Source organism: Chiloscyllium plagiosum, unplaced genomic scaffold (assembly GCF_037043375.1).
Source record: "Chiloscyllium plagiosum isolate Xiang-an unplaced genomic scaffold, Cpla_swu_hap1 HiC_scaffold_10, whole genome shotgun sequence".
In the NCBI taxonomy this organism is placed as follows: domain Eukaryota; kingdom Metazoa; phylum Chordata; class Chondrichthyes; order Orectolobiformes; family Hemiscylliidae; genus Chiloscyllium; species Chiloscyllium plagiosum.
This window is the reverse complement of record NW_028270148.1, coordinates 53,059,704-53,082,168: the sequence shown is the minus strand read 5'-3', so window position 1 is coordinate 53,082,168 and position 22,465 is coordinate 53,059,704. Positions and strand designations below refer to the sequence as shown.

General features: G+C 38.0%; 1 protein-coding gene across 2 annotated transcripts in view; it reads left to right on the top strand.

The window, feature by feature from the left end:
- The window catches only part of ppp2r5a (protein phosphatase 2, regulatory subunit B', alpha isoform), a 164,867-nt gene extending 142,402 nt beyond the window's left edge, over positions 1 to 22,465 (top strand). For both annotated transcript variants that reach the window (XM_043695865.2, XM_087991345.1), the window contains exons 9-13: positions 8,088 to 8,138; positions 12,264 to 12,383; positions 16,195 to 16,322; positions 17,474 to 17,575; positions 21,683 to 22,465. In XM_043695865.2, coding sequence (XP_043551800.1) covers positions 8,088 to 8,138; positions 12,264 to 12,383; positions 16,195 to 16,322; positions 17,474 to 17,575; positions 21,683 to 21,830 — 549 coding nt within the window. In that variant the 3' untranslated portion in view covers positions 21,831 to 22,465. The remainder of the gene's footprint in view (positions 1 to 8,087; positions 8,139 to 12,263; positions 12,384 to 16,194; positions 16,323 to 17,473; positions 17,576 to 21,682) is intronic.

The window sequence follows — 22,465 nt, the reverse complement described above, 5'->3', positions numbered from 1 at the left end:
CTGAAACAATATGTTGTGGATTTGAGCAGGGATCATGTATTCTGTCTTTGGTAATGGGCAATGAGGCAAGTGTAGTAAATGATGTCTCAGTAAAAGATTCCAAAGGGAACGATGACTGTAATATAATAGAATCTACACTGTGACAGTGAGAAACCTGAGTCAGAAGCAACTGTGCTGAATTTAAATAAGGTTAATCACAAAGGAATGAGAGCCGAATTGATGAGTGGACTGGGAAAGGAGTTTAGCAGCATCTTTGAAAGTTTATGAAGGTTAGGTGATTGAGCTCAAAAACTGCCATTAGCCATTAATTTTTCCAGCAATATTGTGTTCAATACTCTTTTATTCATCTTGCTTCCAGTGCCAGCTCGAAGCTGTATCTGGATGGATGAATAAATATGGAGATGATTTGACTTGAAAAATATATTGTCACACTATTTCAGATAATTAGTGCAGGGTTAAAAATCCCCTTCAGCTTATATCTTTCAAAACAAACCCTTTGTTTAACTTAAACAGTAGCAATCATATACTTCTAAATTTGGTTGCCAATTTGTGCTAAATTACTTAACTAGAAGTAGTTCTTATCCTAATTTTTAAAATAAGATCCTTCGGCCAACAGAGGGGATATTATCATCCCAGTATCTGAATTGGATTTGATCAGAAATGCCAGAGAAGTTGATGTTCCTGCTCAGAATACTTCCAACTTTTGATTATAGCTGCCTGTATTAAAGGTGTTTTGTTTCAATTATGCCTAAGTACTAAAGTTATAATGCATTACAGCAGTTCAAAACCAGTTTTTTGACTTGATCAGTTATGTTACATACCTAAAGAGTATACATCCAGTTTTATGTCATTTCTTTTGCAATTTAAACTACAGTTTTTCAAAAATGAGTTGGTTTAATTTTTTCTTGGACCATGTTTAATGTAATTGAATTACTGAATATTTGAGTAACTCTGCTTAGTTTGTTACTTTGTTTCAAATAGATTTCAGGTCTGGAAAAAGTCAAACCACATATGAAGTTGCTGCAGAATTGAGAGACCATATAAAATTTGAACAACTCCAGGATTTTCAACTTGCATAGCTTAATCAAGAGAGCATAGTACATAAACGAGTACTGATCTGCAGTTATTGTTAGTCATTGTAAAAGCCAGAGGATCAAGGAGATGAAGGATGAGTTAGGCCAGGTAAGAAGAGGCTAAATAATGAGTGATAGATGTGAGGTAATAACCTGAATTGCATCATCAAGAAAAACATAGAGTCCCTATGATTATTGTCAGTAGGAGATTTTGATTTATTGGTGCAGATCTATTGCAGATTTAAACTAATATTAATAACTTTGATGTACTGATATGTTTATTGTGCATTATGTTTGAACTACTATCTCAAGTTGCTTCCAGCCGTAAGTGTATTTCATTCTAGTGACGTATAATTTGATATTCACTCTGGAGACTGAGTTTGAAAAGACAAAATTCATATCAGTAGATGCACCACTAGGTGTTGCCCAACTTTGAAGTAAACAGTATGCAAATTTCATAAATTAAGTAGTGCTACAGAAGAGCAAGAACTTGAAAGCCATGTCTGAAATTGATATATCGGTTACTGAGTTTAGTGTACTTTTGGGTTATGCAGTCAGCCAAAAATAGTGTCTTTTTCTACACACTTAATACTCCAGTGTTAGATTTCACTATTCCAGAGTTTTCTTCATAAGTATGAGTTGCTCAGGACATGAGAGCAACCCAATATACACTATTCTGGAATAATTTTCATCTTCATTGACTGGGTAATATTATAGCAAGATGGATCAAGAAGACTTATGACGTTTCCATTAAGCAAACAAGGATATTTTATTCAATTTTATTAGATATTGTGCCTATAAAATCATACTTTGATTTATAGGGAGAAAAGGTTTGCGTGTGACAATGAAGCAGAATACATGGACTAGATCGGTTTAGGATATCTGGTCGGCGCGGACAAGTTGGATTGAAGGGTCTGTTTCTGCGCTGTGTAACTCTGAGTCTATGTAATATCTGTTACAAAATCTTAATTCATATCTGATAAACTGGAATAAAGACCAAAACAAAGCTTTTTTAAAACTTGATTCTTCTCTCTTTAGCCACCACCTTACCCCTCCCTGTGTATGTAATCTCCTTCAGACTTAAAACCCTCCAAGACATCTGTTCTTCATTTCTGACCTCTTGAACATTCTGAACTTTGTCACAAATGTGGAATGAATAATGTCATCTGCTGCCAAGATCCCAAGGGATTCCTTTGCTGCACTTCCCTGTCTCACATCCCTCTATATTTCTTCCTCTTTGACACACCCTAAATCCTATCTCTTTGATCAAACTTTTGGTCATCTGTCTTAAAGATGACTTATGTGGTATTACATGGGGATGTTTTACTATTTTGCAGGCACTATATAAATAATAGTTGATAATACGTATTTAAGTATATTTAAAACAACCCTACTTACTGTGAGTATGACAAGGTCTTGAATGAAAGTTCATCAGTTTAGCAGGAGTAGTAAAGGACAAAAAAATGAGGCCAATTAAAAGTGCTTCCAAGAGATGCTACAAAGCAGCCGCATTCATTTGACAAAGAAAGAGTATCTCATGTTTCAGCATAGTACTTGTATGTGGAGTATAAGTATTCAAGAATGAAAAGAGAACACAATTATGTTGTATCAGCTTCAGCTGTATTAGGCAGAAGAAAAGGAGAAGCAAAAAGAAAAATAAAGACATCCCAGGATCAATCTGCAATGCTTTTCAACTGCAGAATTACACAAGTATAGTGGTTATCACAAAGGACAAGAGCTGGGAAAGCTAAAAGGTCTGAAGGCAGATAAATCAACCAGAACAAATTGACTGAACCCAGGAGTTCTGAAGGAGATGGCTGAAGAGGTTTTGGAGGCATTGGCTGTGAACTCTCAGGAATCACTGGAATCAAGGATGATGCCAGAAGACTGAAAAATGGCTAGTGTAGCAACCCTGCTTACAAAGAGAGGCAGAAGACGGGAAAATATAGGCTGGTTAGCCTTAACCCCATCCTTGGTAAGATCTTGGAGTCTATTATTAAGAATGAGATTCCGGAGTTTTTGGAAGTGTACAGTCAAATAAGGCTGAGTCAACAAGGTTTCATCAAGGGAAGGTCATGTTTGACAAATCTGTTAGAATTCTTTAAGAGCAGAACAAGCAAGTTAGACAAAGGAAAGCCAGTAGGTGTGATCGATTCAGATTTACAGAAGGCTTCTAACTAGGTGCCTTACAGGAGGCTGATAAATTGAATAAGAACCCACGGTGTTAGAAGCAAGGTGCTAGCATGGATATAGGATTGGCAGATGGCTGAAAATAGAAATAAAGGAGTCTTTTTCAGGATGGCAGTCGGTGACTAGTAGAGTTCACACATGTTAGTATTGGGACTACAATTATTCACGTTATACATTATTGATCTGGATGAAGGAACTGAAGGCAATGTTGCTAAGTTTGCAGATGGCACAAAGATAGATGGTGGGACAGGTAGCGTTGAGGAGGCAGGAAAGCTGCAGAAGTTCTTGGATTGGTTAGGAGGAGAATACAGGTAGTTCTCCTATAATGCGTGTTTCTTAAATGCTACTTGTAATGCATTTTGTGAATTGCAGGACTTTCTTTTAATAAAGCGAACTCCCGTTCACTTTTACGCAATTCCCATCCCCAGCACTAGGGGTCGCGGTGCATGGAGGACTGGACTCTGCGTCAGCATCAAGTGGTCAGTCGGTTCTTGCACTTACTGGTGAAGAGCTTCAATTTATTGTATTATTTCATAAATTTGCTTAGATTGTGCTACTGTTTGTGTTAGGTTACTATTTTTTGGTGGTTCACCCCACCCTATTTTTCCCTCAGGCCCCATTATTTCTGTTGCGTGAATTTCTATAATATAGCATATAATATAGCATTGCACAGGAATACAACTACTGCATTATGGGAGAACTACCTGTAGGCAAAGAAGTGACATAGCATACAGTGTGGGAAAGTGTGAGGTAATGCACTTTTGTTGGAGGAATAGAGGCACAGACTATTTTTTTGAATGGGAAATAGTTCTAGTTCAGAATTCTCTTCAGGTTAACATGCAGTTCAACTGGCAGTTAGGAAAGCAAATGCAATGTGAGCATTCATTTCAAGAAGGCTTAAATACAAGAGCAGAGATGTACTGCTAGGGCTGTATAAGGCCTGGTCACACTGTATTTGGAATATTGAAAAGGTTTTGGGCCCCCGATGTAAGGAATGATGTACTGCCTTGGGAGGGATACAATGGAGGTTGACAAGAATGATCCTAGGGATGAAGGGTTTGTCAGAAGAGGAGTGGCTGAGGACACTGGGACTATAATTGATGGAATTTAAAAGGATGAGGGGGGGTGATCTCCAATGAAACATACAGAATACTGAGAAAGAGTGGACATGGCGAAGATGTTTCTACTGGTACGCAAGACGAGGTCTCGAAGGCACAGCCTCAGAGTAAAGGGGCAGCCCTTATAACTGAGATAAGGAGGAATTTCTTAAGCCGAAGTGTGGTAAATATGTAGAACACATTGCTGCGGAAGGCTGTGGAGGTCAAGTCATCGAGTATATTTAAGATTTGGAGATGCCAGTGTTGGACTGGGGTGCACAAAGTTAAAAATCACACAACACCAGGTTATAGTCCAACAGGTTTAATTGGAAGCACACTAGCTTTCGGAGCGTCACTCCTTCATCACCTGATGAAGGAGCGGCGCTCTGAAAGCTAGTGTGCTTCCAATTAAACCTATTGGACTATAACTGAGTATATTTACGACTGAGATGGATACGTTGTTGATTAATAAGACGATCAAGATTTACTGAGAAACAAATCAGCTATGATCAAGTGGTGAAGCAGACTAAATGGGCCAAGAGTGCGATTCTGCTCCAATATCTTCTGGTCTTCCGGTCTGTTTTGAAGTGCCATTTTGTTGGTAAATATGTCAATTGTTAGTGTGTGAAAACATTAGCAAATTCCTACAAAAAGTGATGTTGTAAATAATGTTATTTAAGGAATAATGTTCATCAGGATGCCTTCCAGATTTTTATGGAAAGGGTAAGATATTTGTTGCATGTGACAGATTATCACCAGGTACATTGAAACCTCAGCTCAACATGTAGTTCAAAAATGGCACCTCCAATAATTTATCCTTTCTCAGTTCTGCACAAAATATTATTGAGATTATGTTTTCAGGTCCTAACACTGAATTTGAACACAGTCTTCTGATTCAGAGACAAAAGTGCTACCACTGAACCAAGTTGGACTTTGCATTGTAAATTGGTCATTGCATGTAATTCATTGAAGTGCATACACAGTTGTTCGAGCCCATGATACAGTGGCCAGGAGAGTTTCTAAAATTCAGAAATGAGAATGACATGGGTATTTTTGCAGGCATTTGACTTAGTCATTGGACAGGGCAACAAGATTGTGAGATGTGGGCAGAAAGGTTTATGTCACACTTAACAAAAAAGCCTTAAAGGCATTTGTATATACAGAATTTAAACTTTGCATGAACTGTCATTTTAAGTGTGTGTTCCCTAACTATTGCAGCTCCACATCTGAAGATCATGTTTAAGTTGCGGTGAAAAGTATCCAGCCATACATACAAAGAAAGGCACAGAATTTAGAGGAGGAACCTGCTTTTCTTACAGGACTGATTTTTAGATGGTCTTTCAGAATATTGTGTGGTTATTTTACAGCAAGTAACTGTGAAGTACTGTTGTTCATTAGCCATCATCCAGAGGGGGGGATAAAATGGTTACATTTGAAAAGGAAGAGATGGGCATTCTGCAACTCCAATTTGAAGTATACAAAATGAGTGGGACCAGCGTGTGTTATTCACACGTTTTTCTGTTTTACTTTCCTTCATCACACGTTACAAATTGGGAGTCCAGATGTGATTCACTGCAATTCTGATTAAATTCAAAATAAGATGTTAGATACAACAGCCATTTGACCCCTATCTATGTGTGTCAATGTGTCCTTTGCATATTTTGTGCATTTTTGGTAAAAATGGCAAGATTAAAAGAAGGGTCCATGTATTTGTTTGTTGTGGGAATGTTTTATTTCCTTGGTTGTTGAATGGTGGTAGATGTATATGAAGACAGCCATGTGAAATGCATTTACCTATATTTTAAGTTTCAAAACAAAATTATTCGCTTCAGACATGTTATGACACATCTTCAGGGCAGGTTGGACTTGAGCCCCAACCTTCTGACGCAGAGGGCACTACAACTGTGTCACAAGAGCCCCATTGCATTCTGAGTTTGTGCAGTGTGTTGTCATTTAAAATTAGTGCATGAAGCTAAATTAGGCAGCAAGATGGATCAGTGGTTAGCATTGCTGCCTCACAGCACCAAGGTCCCAGGTTCATTTCCAGCCTCGGGCAACTGTCTGTGTGGAGTTTGCACATTCTCCCTTTGTCTGCGTGGGTTTCCTCTGGATGCTCCAGTTTCCTTCCACAGTCCAAAAATATGCAGGTCAGGTGAATTGGCCATACTAACTTGCCCATAGTGTTAGGCGTATTAGAGGGAAGTGGGTCTGGGTGGGTTACTCTTTGGAGGGTTGGTGTGGACTTGTTGGGCTGAAGGAATCTAATCTCATCTGGTACCATTGCTGAAGCTAGTCAACAATTTCTGCTGGGCATCATTGCTTTAACCAGATTGGCTAAGAATGCCAATAATTTTGTAGTTTCACAAGTATGGAAAAATTACATTGATGTGAAAACGAGGCAGATGGGGCCCACTGCAAGAATGTTATTACACAGAGGAGAAAGCCATGTTTATATTGATTCTATCTAAGCAGATAAGCACACCTAGTGACCTTTACCAGTTCAGTCATTCTTCCTGTTCAGCTATGTTGTATGAGTATGTGTAAATTAAGATTCCACGAAGGGTAAACTCTTCTGCTTTTGTGTCCTACTTTAAGATTGTCGTTCAAACATTTCATCATCTATCCTAGCATATCCTACTATCGCTCTGTGCCAGATTTCATTTAAAATACTGCACTTGGGGCATTTTATGACATTAAAGGCAGACATTTGTTGTCAGTCCTCTCCTTTTAATCTGTATTCCCTGTTGTAAAATTAATAAAACATTGCATCTTTTACTCTCTTTAGATAAAAGGAATTTGAATTAATTGAATTGAAATTAATTAGTTACTTTGCTTTCTTGTTGCTGTTTAACTTTTTATGTTTAAGTAAATTTTATTTCTAGGTCACAGCCTAAGCCACCTGGCCTGAGAGTTTGTTCTTCGCTTTCAGAGCCCAAGAATAGGAGTGATTATGATAAAAAAGAATCACGATAAAGGTTCTGATCAACCTAGATGCTAGATTAGTATTGTACCTATTGAATTGAAATATTAATTTAGATCACAGGAAATAAGTATTCCTCAGCACTGAATATGAAAGTAATCTTTAGTACAGCCCAAGAAGGTTGACATCCTTTCTTTTTGCCAGAATGCTTTTCTTTAAAATAGTGTTCCACATTGATCCTGAGAAGTTAATCAAAATCTCATTCTTTTCTTGGATCCAGCCCTCTATGATAACCCACAGTACAGGTACAGCAACATTCATTGAAGATTGATGGAGACCAGTAGTTTGATTCTGTACTAATTCTGTAATTATTAATTTTTGCAAGTCATAAAATGGCATAAACTAAAACTGGTGAGTCACTAAGAATGAATAGGCTTGAGGAGCTACATGACCACCTTCTGTTCCCAATTCATGTACTTGTAATTACTTGTATCCAAAATTAGTTTTCCAGTATTTGAATTAATTTATTCATATTGTGAATTATTTGTAAAATTATCTATTATCAATTTACAAACTGGAATGACATGATCTGAACATGTACTTTGTTTGTATAATCATTGTTTAATGTTCAGAGATGGTCTATTTTTAAATTGGAGGTACATTATTTATCCTCTGCACTTGTCACTAAAATAGACCTTTTTCAGTCTATGTAGGAATAAAGAAAAGTATAATTTAATTTGATTTTCTCTGTTGTGAAGTTAATTTATGATATGTTTAATGCAAACATGTTTTTATTCTCGATTATAGGTTATTCGAGGATTGTTAAAATTTTGGCCAAAAACTGTCAGTCAAAAAGAGGTAAATTATTTGTTTTCTCCATCAACTTAATATTTTCTGTAGGTCACACAAAAGTATTACTACTTTGTACACTATTTAACGTGAGTTGCTGTCTTTTGGTGGCATTCTGAAAAATAACCTGATTTTTGAGTTTGTTTATTTAAATGGTACTCCATCAGGAAAATTAACTTAGAGACCTATGTTGCATAATGAAAGTGAGGTAACCATTTCATACTAAAGAAGGTAATTCTAAAAGGTCTTCAGAAGGGAGTATGTCAGGTTCCAAGCGATCAATTGTGATAAGGGACTCTCGAGTCAGATGTTCCTGCAGCCAGCAATGAAAAGTCAGAATAGTGTGTTGCCTCCCTGGTGCCAGGATCAAGGATATCTCTGAGAGGGTGAAGTACGGTTTCAAAGGGGAGAAGGATCAGCAGAAGGTCATTGTGCTATGGGAGCTAACAACATAGGATGGGAAAAGGATGAAATTCTGAAGGGAGAATGTCGAAAGTTAGGCAGGAATTTGAAAAAGAGGTCCTTGATGGTAGTAATATCTAGATTACTCCCGGTGCTGCGAACTAGTGAGAGTAGGAATAGGAGGATAGAGCAGAAGAATGTGTGGCTGAGAAGCTGGTGCAGGGGAGAACAATGTACATTTTTGGATCATTGGAATCTCTTCTGGGGTAGATTTGATCTGTACAAGAAGAATGGATTGCACCTGAATTGGAAGGGGGCTGATATACTGGCAGGGAGATTTACTAGAATTGCTTTGAAGAATTTAAACTAGTATGGTTGGAGGTGGGAGAAATGGGACCCTGGGAAATAGTGAGATAAGAGATTAATCTGAGACTGGTACAGTTGGGAAAGGGAGTGAGTCAAACAGACAGGATCAAAGGTAGGACTGATAGATTAAATTGTGTTTATGTCAATGCAACAGGCCTAACAAGGAAGGCAGATGAGCTCAGGGCATGTTTAGGAACATGGGACTGGGATATCATAGCAATTACAGAAATGTGGCTCAGGGATGGACAGGCCTGGCAGCTTAATGTTCCAGGATACAAATGCTCTCGGAAGGACAGAACGGGGGGCAAGAGAGGAGGGGGAGTGGCATTTTGGATAAGGGATAGCAATGCTTCTGTACTTATGGAGGATATTCCTGGAAATACATCGAGGGATGTATATTTTGGGTTGAACTGAGAAATAAAAAAGGGATGATCACCTTATTGGGATTAAATTGTAGACTCCCTAATAGTAAGAGGGAAATCGAGAAACAAATTTATGAAGAGATTTTAGTTAGCTGTAAGAATACTAGGGTGGTTAGGGTAGGGGTTTTTAACTTTCCAGACATAGACTGGAACTGCCATAATGTTAAGGGTTTAGATGGAGAGGAATTTGTTAATTGTGTACAAGAAAATTTTCTGATTCAGTATGTGGATGTACCTACAAGAGAAGGTGCAAAACTTGACCTACTCTTGCGAAATAAGGGAGGGCAGATGACTGCGGTGTCAGTGGGGGAGCACTTTGGGGCCAGCGACCATACTTCTATTAGATTTAAAATAGTGATGGAAAAGGATAGACCTCATCTAGAAGTTGAAGTTCTAAATTGGAGGAAGGGACGGTATTAAGCAAGAACTTTCAAAAGCTGATTGGGTGCAGGTGTTCACAGGTACAGGGTCGGCTGAAAAATGGGAAGCCTTCAAAAATGAGCTGATGAGAGTCCAGAGACCGTATATTCCTGTTAGGGTGAAAGGGAAGGCTGGTAGGTATAACGAATGCTGGATGACTAAAGAAGTTGAGGGTTTGGTTAAGAAAAAGAAGGAAGCATATGATAGGTATAGACAGGATAGATCAAGTGAATCCTTAGCATATAAAGACAGTAGAAGTATACTTAAGAGGGAAATCAGGAGGGCAAAACAGGGACACGAGATAGCTTTGGCAAATAGAGTTAAGGAGAATCCAAGGGTTTTTTATAAATACATTAACGACAAAAGGGTAACTAGGGAGAGAATTGGGCCCCTCAGGCAACCTATGTATGGGGTCGCAGGAGATGGGGGAGATACTAAACAAGTATTTTGCATCAGTGTTTACTGTGGAGAAGGGCGTGGAAGATGCGGAATGTGGGGAAATAGATGGTGACACCTTGAAAAATGTCCATCTTACAGAGGAGGAAGTGCTGGATGTCTTGAAATGCATAAAAGTGGATAAATCCCCAGGACCTGATCAGGTGAACCCTAGAACTCTGTGGGAAGCTAGGGAAGTGATTGCTGGGCCCCTTGCTGAGATATTTGTGTCATCGATAGTCACAGGTGAAATGCCGGAAGACTGGAGGTTGGCTAACATGGTGCCACTATTTCAGGAAGATGGTAAGGAAAAGCCAGGGAATTATAGACCGGTGAGCCTGACATCGGTGGTGGGCAGATTGTTGGAGGGAATCCTGAGGTACGAGATTTACATGTATTTGGAAAGGCATTAGGGATAGTCAGCATGGCTTTGTGCATGGGAAATCATGTCTCTCAAACTTGATTTGAGTTTTTTTGAAGAAATAATAAAGAGGATTGATGAGGGCAGAGTGGTAGACATTATCTATATGAAGAAAGTGAGGACTGCAGACGCTATATAGACATATGGCATATGATCTATAAGGACTTCAGTAAGGCGATCGACAAGGTTCCCCATGGGAAACTGGTTAGCAAGGTTAGATTTCATGGAATACGGAGAGAACAGCAATTTGGATACAGAACTGGCTCAAAGGTAGAAGACAGAGAATGGTGATTGCTTTTCAGACTGGAGTGCCAGTAGTGTGCCACAAGGATCGGTGCTGGGTCCACTACTTTTCGTCATTTATAGAAATGATTTGGATATAAACTTAGAAGGTATAGTTAGTAAGTTTGCAGGTGACACCAAAATTGGAGGTGGAATAGACAACAAAGGTCACCTCAGAGTATAACAGAAGGTTGATCAACTGGGCCAATGGGTTGAAGAGTGTACATGGGGTTTAATTTAGATAAATGAGAGGTGCTGCATTTTGGGAAAGCAAATCAGAGCAGGACTTATGCACTTAATTGTAAGGTCCTGAGGCGTGTTGCTGAATAAAGAGAGCTTGGAGTGCAGGTTCATAGTTCGTTGAAAGTAGAGTCGCAGGTAGATAGGATAGTGAAGATGATGTTTAGTATGCATTCCTTTATTGGTCAGAGCATTGACTATAGGAATTGGGAGGTCATGTTGTGGCTGTACAGGATGTTGGTTTGGCCACTTTTGGAATATTGCGTGCAATTCTGGTCGTCTTCCTATCAGAAGGATGTTAAGAAACATGAATGGGTGCAGAAAAAGTTTACAAGAATGTTGCCAGGGTTGGAGGATTTCAGCTAAAGGGAGAGGTTTCCATGCTGTACATCTCTGTGAATCTATGACTGGTTGGATGAAGCTTTTCTGCTGTGGTGCTGAACTTTACAGGCCAAAAGGTTTGCCAAGCTTGGTTCTTCTCAGCTGAAATAATCATGGTCATATGTGTGTGGATGGCCACCGTAGTGTGAAGGTACACTTGCCTTCCCATGTCCTCAACTTGGGCTGTGATGAATAGAATTCATGCACGACACCCATATATCATCACAGTCTGGTACTTTGCTTCTATAAAGTGTGTGTATATCTTTCGTATTGGGTGAGCATGGTACCAGGCCTGAATGTCATTTATACAACATCAGATAACCCAGAAAAATCTTCAAGTAAACCAGTGTTTGTAAGATAATCCAGAAAAGATTTTAAGGATTCTGTCGGCCCTGAAATCATGTTTGATATGTGGAACTACTGTAAGCAAGAAGGGTTCCAATTTAATGAGAATATGTTATTGGCTTTTCTATGACCCTTGTTTATTATTAAGATTTATGTTTTTCATCAATATTTTTAATTGGTAGATTCATTGATTTAATATATATATTTCCTCAGTATGTAAGTATTTTACCAATATGTTTATTACTGTGCTGAGTTGCTGGTGATGGACTTGGCATGGTCTTTTTTTTTGAACAAAATCGTTTTCGAGAAGAATTTCTCTCTATGGTGGTAAAATGTATTTTCTATTCTGTACAATAGAAAGGGAACAATTTTGAGGTTTTTTTGTGACTGACTCATTGCAACTCTAAATGCTGCTCTTAGGTTATGTACTTGGGTGAAGTAGAAGAAATTTTGGATGTGATAGAACCTTCTCAGTTCAAAAAGATCCAAGAACCTTTGTTCAAGCAAGTAGCCAAATGTGTATCAAACCCACATTTCCAGGTGAGCCTTGGTACCTCTTGAGCACCACTGCAATAATTGTTTTATAATTGGACTATTTTGAATTGCTTTGTTAAGCTCAATTGTTTATGTATTATGACAGTGTATAATCACAGTCGTTATAATAGATTCGTCCACTTGACTCCCAAAGCTTGACTTCCAGAAACATGTTAGGATAATGGAGTTGTGCATTGTTCATCCAGTTCCACTATATTATAAATGGTAAATAAGAGAAAGTATTACAATTTTGTTCATAGCGAATTTGTAAAATGAGTGTAAGTATTTTATTGAAAAGAACTTTGTATGACAGGATAACTATTTATTTAAAAATGCTTATGACATCACAGATTGTAGTAAACATCAATGTTATTCTTGTCCAACATCCAGTACTAGTTGAGCAGAAATTTCCCCAAACCAAATATTGGTTGCTGCCACATTTTTTTTAACTCTATCCCCCTCATGCAATTGTTTGAGGTTGAGTCAGATTGCTTACAACTTTGGTATTATATTTGACACTGAGGTAAGCTTATGATTGTCTTCTGCGCCATCGCTAAGACAGCTTATTTTCTCCCTCTGTGACATTGCCCAACTTCCACCCTGCCTCAAACTCTGCAGTTAAAACTCTCATTCTTACCTTGTAACCTCTTGCTTGGACTATCCCAGTACAATTCAGGCCTGCCTCCCATCTTGCTTCAATTTCAGTTCATCTAAAACTCAACCTGTATCCTAATAAGTGCCATTCTATAAACGTATGCTAACTGACCTATATTGTTCATGGTTTTGTGAAGGGCAAGTCGTGCCTCACAAACCTTATTGAATTCTTTGAAAAGGTGACGAAGGAGGTTGATGAGGGGAAAGCGGTAGATGTGGTATATATGGATTTTAGTAAGGCGTTTGATAAGGTTCCCCATGGTAGGCTACTGCAGAAAATACGGAGATATGGCATTGAGGGTGAGTTGGAGGTTTGGATTAGGAATTGGCTGGATGGAAGAAGACAGAGGGTAGTAGTTGATGGCAAAGTTTCTTCATGGAGTGCCGTCACTAGCGGTGTTCCGCAAGGATCTGTTTTGGGACCATTGCTGTTTGTCATTTTTATAAATGACCTGGAAGAGGGGTTAGAAGGTTGGGTGAGCAAGTTTGCGGATGATACGAAAGTCGGAGGAGTTGTTGACAGTGAGGAAGCATGTGGCAGGTTACAGCAGGATATAGAGAAGCTGCAGAGCTGGGCAGAAAGGTGGCAGATGGAATTCAATGTAGCTAAGTGCGAGGTGATTCACTTTGGGAAGAATAACAAAAAGATGGGGTACTGGGCTAATGGTCGGATACTTGGTAGTGTGGATGAGCAGAGGGATCTTGGTGTCCATGTACACAGATCTCTGAAAGTTGCCACCCAGGTAAATAGTGCGGTGAGGAAGGCATATGGCGTACTGGCTTTTATTGGTAGAGGAATTGAGTTCCGGAGTCCTGAGGTCATGATGCAGTTGTATAAGACTCTGGTACGGCCGCATCTGGAATATTGTGTGCAGTTTTGGTCGCCATACTATAGGAAGGATGTGGAGGCATTGGAACGGGTGCAGAGGAGGTTTACCAGGATGTTGCCTGGTATGGAAGGAAAATCGTATGAGGAAAGACTGAGGCACTTGGGGCTGTTTTCACTAGAGAAAAGAAGGTTTAGGGGTGACTTGATTGAGGTGTACAAGATGATTAGGGGGTTAGATAGGGTCGACAGTATGAACCTTTTCCCGCGTATTGAGTCGGGTATTACAAGGGGGCATAGCTTTAAATTAAGGGGGGGTAGATATAGGACTGATGTTAGGGGTAGGTTCTTCACTCAGCGAGTCGTTAGTTCATGGAATGCCCTGCCAGTAACAGTGGTGGACTCTCCCTCTTTATGGGCATTTAAGAGGGCATTGGATAGGTATATGGAGGATAGTGGGTTAGTGTAGTTTAGGTGGGCTTGGATCGGCGCAACATCGAGGGCCCAAGGGCCTGTACTGCGCTGTATTCTTCTATGTTCTATGTTCTATGGTTAAACAATGCCTTTTTTAAAATATGCACTTTATTTTTATGTCCTGTAATGCAGTAACAATAATGGCAACAAAATTAAAAGTAGTCTGAATTTTGCAACTGTTCATATTGTCCTTTTCTTGTGCGTATCCTGAATTTGATTCCAGAAATTGACATATCTTTCAACTGCTCATTGCCTTAAAGGATGGCTGACAGTTGATTACCAAGACAGCAGTTCTGTTGTGTCATTAATGTCCAATTATCAGCTGTTGGACTTTTCAGGCGAACCTATAAGTGGAACTGGGGCTATTGTGGTGCAGTGATAGTGTTCCCATCTCTAGACTAGACGACCTTGGTTCAAGTGCCACCTGCTCAAAGAGGTGTGTCTGAACAGGCTGATTAAAATATTTAAATCCACTACCTGTTCCCTCATTGCTTTTGGTCTTGAGCATTTTTTCAGACCCTATTAGATAGGATATTCCCCTTTCTCTTTAAAGGGATTCTTAGGGTGCAGTGGTAGTGTCCACCCCATGGCCCAGGAGGCCTGGATTCAAGTCCCACCTGCTCCAAATGTGTGTCTTAATGTCTCTGAACAGCTTGACTAGAAAATCAGGTTGTAGGTTTACTCACTGAGCTGATGGGTTTATTCTCAGCCATTCCAACACCATGCTAATTAACATGCCATCTAGCGTGGTGATGTAACGTCTGAGAAACCTACAACCTGAGCTACAAATCTTATCCAAAATCTTGATTAGAAAATATCGCTACCTGTAAGTGCATTACTAATAGGCATGCTCTCCTGTTTATGGAGGGAGACTGTTTAAGTATGCAAACTGGTTCCTACTCCAGCTATGGAGTACTAATTGAACATATGTATAGCACCTGTCACTTATTTACTCCAGGTGTTGAGCAGACCATCCAGTGAACACTGGTGAATGTCAAAGAAAAGACCGAAAGAAAATTTTCAGGGAAAACTGTTCCAAAATCAGCAGAAGCAGGAGTACTTCCAACACAATATGGCCACTATATTGACTTACAGTTGTTCTGTGCAGATGTCTAAAAAAGTGCCATAGACTAAACATCTCTTGCTGCTGGCTGTAAAGATTAATTTTATTTTGCTAATCAGACTCTTAATAGCACTGGATCCTGCTACAATCCTGTTTGCAGTTTAGCACAGGTTTACTTGAAAAAGGCATCATTTTGCTTACTGTGGGAAAAGTGCATGCTAGTAAGTTGGGATCAAAATTAGAACACTGTTGAGGCTGAACAGAAAAAAAATTACTGTTCACAATACTTCCATAACCTTCGCTGGATGTGTTCCTTACATGCATACAAGTGGAAAACATGAAAAGTGAGGGTCTTTTCCTTTCTTTTGTTTTTTTTTTGGTCATTACTATTGCATGCTCACTGTGATGGTCTTCATGGTCAAAATAGAACAAAATGACAATTCAGCAATCAAAGTGGAAGTTGCAAGCACCTCTTTTTCTGAAAGCATCTAAATTATGGTTGGAATGGGAAATATCAATTACTGATGATGATTCTGAAAATTAGTTAAATTTATATTGGGAAGGAAGATAAAATAAAGGTGATTATTCTCCTTGTACTTGTTGCAGTTTCAAATCCAAAAGGAAGGAGACATTTTAATGATGTACTTCTTCTTTTCCATCCTTTTACATGCATCTGATCATGGGGTCCTTTAAGGCATGATGAAAACATTTGTTCAGGAAATCAATGCTTGCACATACAGTAAACAATCTTGAATATTTATTTTAAAGTGAGCATTTTCAAATATTATTTTTCTCCATAGGTCGCAGAAAGAGCTTTGTATTTCTGGAATAATGAGTACATACTTAGTCTAATAGAAGATAATTCTGAGAAAATTCTACCAATTATGTTTGGTAGTTTATACAGAATCTCCAAGGAACACTGGAACCCGTAAGTTTTTATAATTTAAGGTTTATTTACAGTTGAACAAACCTAGCACTTCAGATATTCACTGCTCACTTTATCAGATGATTCAGGCTAATGTTTTTGTGTACTCTCCTGCAGTGTTTTTACATCAGTTTTTCAATATTGGTCTTACAGGTAATAGTTACAAGATGACAATTTTTCATCCTTATGTTTTTGAGGTTGCTTTATATTATTGTTACCTGTCCTGAATATCTGTTTAAAACAGTCTCAATTGTTAGTTTTGCATGAAAATCAGAGCTGGCTTTCCAGTGTCGTACTGAGAGACTGCTGTACTGTCCGAAGTGCTGAATTTTGGTTGAACAATTAAAGGATCCCATTTTTCAGCTAAATGCAAAAGATTGATGACATTATTTTAAAAAGCAGGGAAGATATGCCCAGTGTCTTGGTCATTATTTATGCCACCATCAACATCACAGAAAAACTGATTCGCTGGTCATTATCACCTTGCTGTTTGTGGTCACTTGTACACAAGTTGACTGATATGTTTCAGTTCCTGCAGTATAACATGACTAGACTTCAAAAATAATTAATTGACAGTGAGGTGCTTCAGGATATCTCCCTTTTGTATACTACATATGTTCTAATCTGTTTGAGGGATACTATTCTTTGTGAAAATAAATAGTGAAAAAATTCAACTCACTTCTTGCTCCTACGCATGCCTTTTGATCTTGACATCCTTACTCATGTCAAATATTCTATCCAACCGAATAGAATCTTTTAAGTTAATACTTTTGTTTAATATCTCTGGGTAGATGATGCCATTTTGGCCAAGTTAACGTTATCTGTTATGAAGTATCCAATCAGACCATCACAGCTCCAACTGTTTACTAATTTCATGGTGTTCCATTGCTCTGTCTGGAATGCCAGTATGTATGTTAAGCATTTTTGTGAAGGAAGTTTTCTTGATATCATTGCTAATTTGTCCTTTGCTAGTTTGAATTCATCTACAGTTTTGTGTTTTGGGTCAAATATTGATTTTCATTTTCAATTGTACTATTACATCACAAATGTTTTCAGTTTGCTTACATTATCTGTTTCATGTTTCATGATTTTGTAAATACTTCTGCAATTGTAATCTTGCTGTACATTTAAGTGAATGCAAACTTGTTTTCCAGAACCATTGTAGCACTCGTTTATAACGTACTAAAAACATTAATGGAGATGAATGGGTCACTGTTTGATGAACTTACAGCATCTTACAAAGCAGAAAGACAACGGTATGCAATAATCTTTCAATTTTTGTTTTATATTTTCCTCTTTCAAGTATTTAATAAGTTGCTTATAAAAAAATACAGTTTGAAATGTGGAGAAACTAACAGTTTTATTGTTTGTAGGTATAGTCAGCTGTAACTCATTAGCATTACCTACTCAGTTTTTCATCTTTGTGATTGACAAAGGGCAATGAACCTTGTCTCTTTTCATCCTGTTTCAATAGTGTAGTGGGCAGCAGAATCTTGCTCTGTGTATCTTGTGGAAGTACATTTATCTTCTTGCAATATGCATACTGTTATGGACCACACCAAGAAAATCAACACATTAAGATAGCTTCATTTTTAAAAACCTTTAATTTATGCTGTTCATGCAATACATTTACACTACATTGATTCAAAGAATGCAAACATTCACTACTGTATGCCACTTCAGTCTTTTTTTTTTCCCGCCATCAAATGCCTCCATCTTCCTTCAAAGTAGTTTCAGGTGTAGGCCATTACGTTTCCTCATTCTGTCACACGTATAATTTTCAAATTGAACAGCTGCAATAAACAGTCTGGTATTTTTATCCTTAAATATTTCAAAAATTTTAAGCGTTATGCTCAGTATAATCAGTTATTTCAGATACATTACTGGCAATATAAATATTGCAAAACCAACACCAAGTCATGGAGATGTACAGCACAGAAACAGACCTCTCGGTCCAACTCGTCCATGCCGATCAGATATTCTAAATTAATTTCGTCCCGTTTGCCAGCTCTTGGCCCATATAAGGTCTCTTTCTCTATTGTGGAATATTTCTGCTGATAATTAATCAATTTTCTGGAAAAATACCCAATAGAGCTTTTTATCTTCTCGTTGTCATCTTCCAAGAGTACAGCATCGACACCCACATCACTTGCATCAATAGCCACCTTGAATGGCTTTGTGCAGTTAGGTGTGGCTAACACAGAGACAGTGGGTTACACAGTTTACAGGCTGCCAAGTGTCTTCTGTCATTCCTCAATCCAATGAAATGTTCAGTACTACTTCAACAAGTCAGTCAGTGGAGCAACCACACTGCTAAAATTCAATACGAACTTCTGATTAAAAGCCATGCAGTCCCAGGAATCGTGGTACTTCCCTCTTTATTGATGGTATAGGAAACTCCCCAGTAACCTTAGTTTTGACATCCCATGGGGCCATTTGTCCATGTCCAATGACATGGCCCAGGAACAAGATTGGACTTTTGCAAGCTCACTTTTGGCCAGGTTTATCACCAAGCCCACCTGCTGAAGTCGATTGAACAATTCGGGTAGATGCTCCAAGTATTCCTTCTATGTGTGACTAAAAATCACCAGATCATTGATGTATACCACACAATTGGGTAATTCCAAAATGACCTTACTGGTTAGTCTTTGAAATATGGCTGGCACATTTTTCATACCAAATTTCCTCAGACTTCATGTTTAAGATCGTAACTTTCTGGGGTATACAGAGATTTTTCTTTGTATTCTTTTCGATAAACTGCTTTCGTTTTTCATCTTTCTGTTGTAATTCAGCTAATTTCTCTGAACTTAAAATATTCATTTTGTCCTCCACCTGTTCTTTTTTTCTCAACCATTTGATCAAACATAGTTTCAACTTCCTTATCTTTACTCCTTAATTTCCTGCTTCAGCCTGTGACTTTGTGGCCTTATTACCATGCAGTCAGGAAAAATCCTAAGATATACTTCCTGTAACATCTCAGTTGCCTGATTTTCCACAGGCTTTTCAACTACAGTAGGCATCATTCCCACCTGTCATCTAGCTATATCATTATTAAAGATAAACTGCATTTCTAGAACCGAGAATTTCTCTATTACTCCTACCACAACTTCACCACTGTTCACCGGACTCTCCAACCTCACTTTATGGACCATTGATCTTCCCATCATGAGTTCCATGCTGCCTTTTCTGGCAATATGCCTTCTGAATTAGGAATCTTCTAAACTCTCACCATCAAAGATTGACTTGCTCTTGTATCTCTTAAAATTTTAATTTCTTTACTTACTTCTCTGAGTACACATGAGTAAACATTTCCCATGGAACTAAATTCCTTAAAGAGATCTGGTAATTGCTTCTCAACCAACTCCTGATCAGGTTGTACATTCTTTTGCAGCTTTTTAGCTTCCATCATACTTTCCTTTACTACTTCAAAATTCACTGGCTTATCCTGTTTTCCCACATGCTTCTTCCCAGTGCTTTTTCTAAACCCCTAACACACAACTTTATATGGCCTACTTTATTGCAGTGAAAACACTGAACTTTTTTAATTCTCTTTTCCCCCTCGTGGATTTCCTTTTTACCCTGTGACAAACTGTCTTTACCATCTTCAATGAGATCTCCTTTTCCATTCTACCTGAAGATTTCTCTGTTCCTCTTTCTATCCCTCACTGATTGAAATTGATTTCAGAAGCCAAACTTTGATTTATGAGCCAACTGATAATTATCTGCCGATTCCACTGCTAATCTTGCAGTCTTAACTCTGTGCTCTTGCACAATTTCTCCCTCCTTCAAAAAGTAAATTTTTGTACTCCTCCAAAATAATCATCTAAGAGCATTGTATGTTTGATATATCTTCAGTGTCCTTACCACCTATTGAAGTTACTTTGTTTGATCCCTTCAAACTCCATGTATGTTTGACTAGGTTCACTTCTTAGATTCTTAAAATATCTGTAGGCTTCTAGTATTAACTTGTATGTACTCAAGATGGTGTTTTTCACCTCCTCATACTCCCAGTTAGTGATGCAAATACCTCACTAGTGCTACCTACTATCTTTGTTTGGATCAACAATACCCACATAGTCACTGGCCATTTTACGTGTTTAGCCACTTTCTCAAATGAAATGAGAAAGGCTTCTGCATTCTTTCTCATCGAACTGAGGCAACACTTGGACATATTAAAACAGATTCCCACCAGGCCTTTCACTACGATGGAATTGCTCACCATCACTGTGCTCATCACTATTCCTACCTTTATCCCTACCTGAGCCATTTGAAATCAACTTCGAGTTTTCAGTTCTAAAGGTTCAAAAACACTCTTTCTCTCCCTTTTTTTCTCTTTCTTTCTCCCTTTCATCTTGAAGGGTTATCCTTTTCTTTTTGTTCTGTCAGGGCTAAACAAAATAAAAACAAAAATAATTGGCTTAACTGTAACTCTGAGTAACGACTCATAGAGTTACAGACTCATAACTGTAACTCTGAGTCATTTATTAACAAAATAATAAATGACTCATTAACTGCTTCAATATATTAATATCCAATAAACACATCCTTGGCAAAGGCAAATTCAGTAAAATAGATTATCTTGCATGTAATTCTAGCAGCAAGAGAACCCAAACTTTTAGCTGTAGCAAAGAGAGAGAAATGTAGCAGCTTTCACAACCTCAACAGCTATTGAAAGCTAAACTAAAAATCCTGATTAAAGAGTCAGCGAGATGTACAGCATGGAAACAGACTGTTGGTCCAACTTGTCCATGCCGACCAGATATCCTAAATTAATCTAGCCCCATTTGGCCCATATCCCTCCAAACATTTCCTCTAGCAGTTCATTCCATACACGTACTACCCTCTGCGTGAAAAAGTTGCCCCTTTTATATGCTGTTATGCATAGTATCCCCCAACATTTCAGTGTTCCACATTAGCATAGCACCAATAAATATTTGAATCTGCTTTTCTAGCATTATACAAATGCACTGCAAGTTAACCACAGTTCCTTTAATCATGTAAGTGGCAAGTTGCAAAATTTGTTGTACACTGGCTTGTAAATTGACATGAGCTGATTTAGAGCAAAGGTTTTAAAATGATCCATTTTTGGAGCTGACAAATATTTGTGTAACAAAATTTATGATAATTGTACTTTTGACAATATTTTTAAAAATCAAGGACTTTTTTATGGCTATTGAGCCAATGGTGATTATTTATGAAAAATAAATTTAATAACTCCATAAATATGTTACTGTCCAATTGCTGCAATTAAAGATTAATTCAGAAAGTTCAGTTTTTAATATTTAACACTCCATTAGTAACCACTGTATAATACTGGTCCTATATTGTTCTAATCAGTCGTAAATTACTGTTTCGTCTTGCAGCGAAAAGAAAAAAGAACAGGAGCGTGAAGAGCTTTGGAAGAATCTTGAAGAGTTGCAGCTCCAGAGAAGCCAGGCGCTTTCTGGCAGCTTGCAGATCAATACCCACAATGTGGAAAATGCTCAAAGCAGTAAATCAAGTGCCAAATAACCGGAATCAACAGTTGGTGTACAGTTACAGGCTATAATGATGGAGCATTTCATACATATTTTGGAGTATGTGTGGGAAAAATGCATACACAAGGAAAACCTTCAGCAGTATACTTCCAAAAAAGACCAACTTTTTTTGATGATATGTAAATTATGTCAAAAGGAAAGAACCTGAACTTTGAACATTACTGTGTGACCACATGATATTTGTAACTTTGTCTGATCATGAATTTATTACGTCACTTTTTAGAATTCAGAGAATAAATGAATTTATCATTTGTGACCAGAGTGAAAATAATTGAGTGGTGAAATTATGACTTGAAAAAAACTTTTGATTGTGCTGCACATTGAAAATTAGTCAGCTATTTAAATATAGATTTTTCCTATTTTATATGTGCTTCTCACAATGCTACAGACCTCAAGTAACAAGAAAGGGAGTGAGTTATGCATACACAGCAAACATTAGAAATTCAAGGATAAAATATTGTATGTTTTTTCTCTTCAACTAGTCTTTCTGATGCTGTGCCAGAGAACCATTCCATTCTGTAAACCTATGGGAGTATGAAGCTCTTTTGTAATAAGACAACTTATTTGAGGTTTTGAGCAACATTCAATAAAGTCTACATAATATTTGTA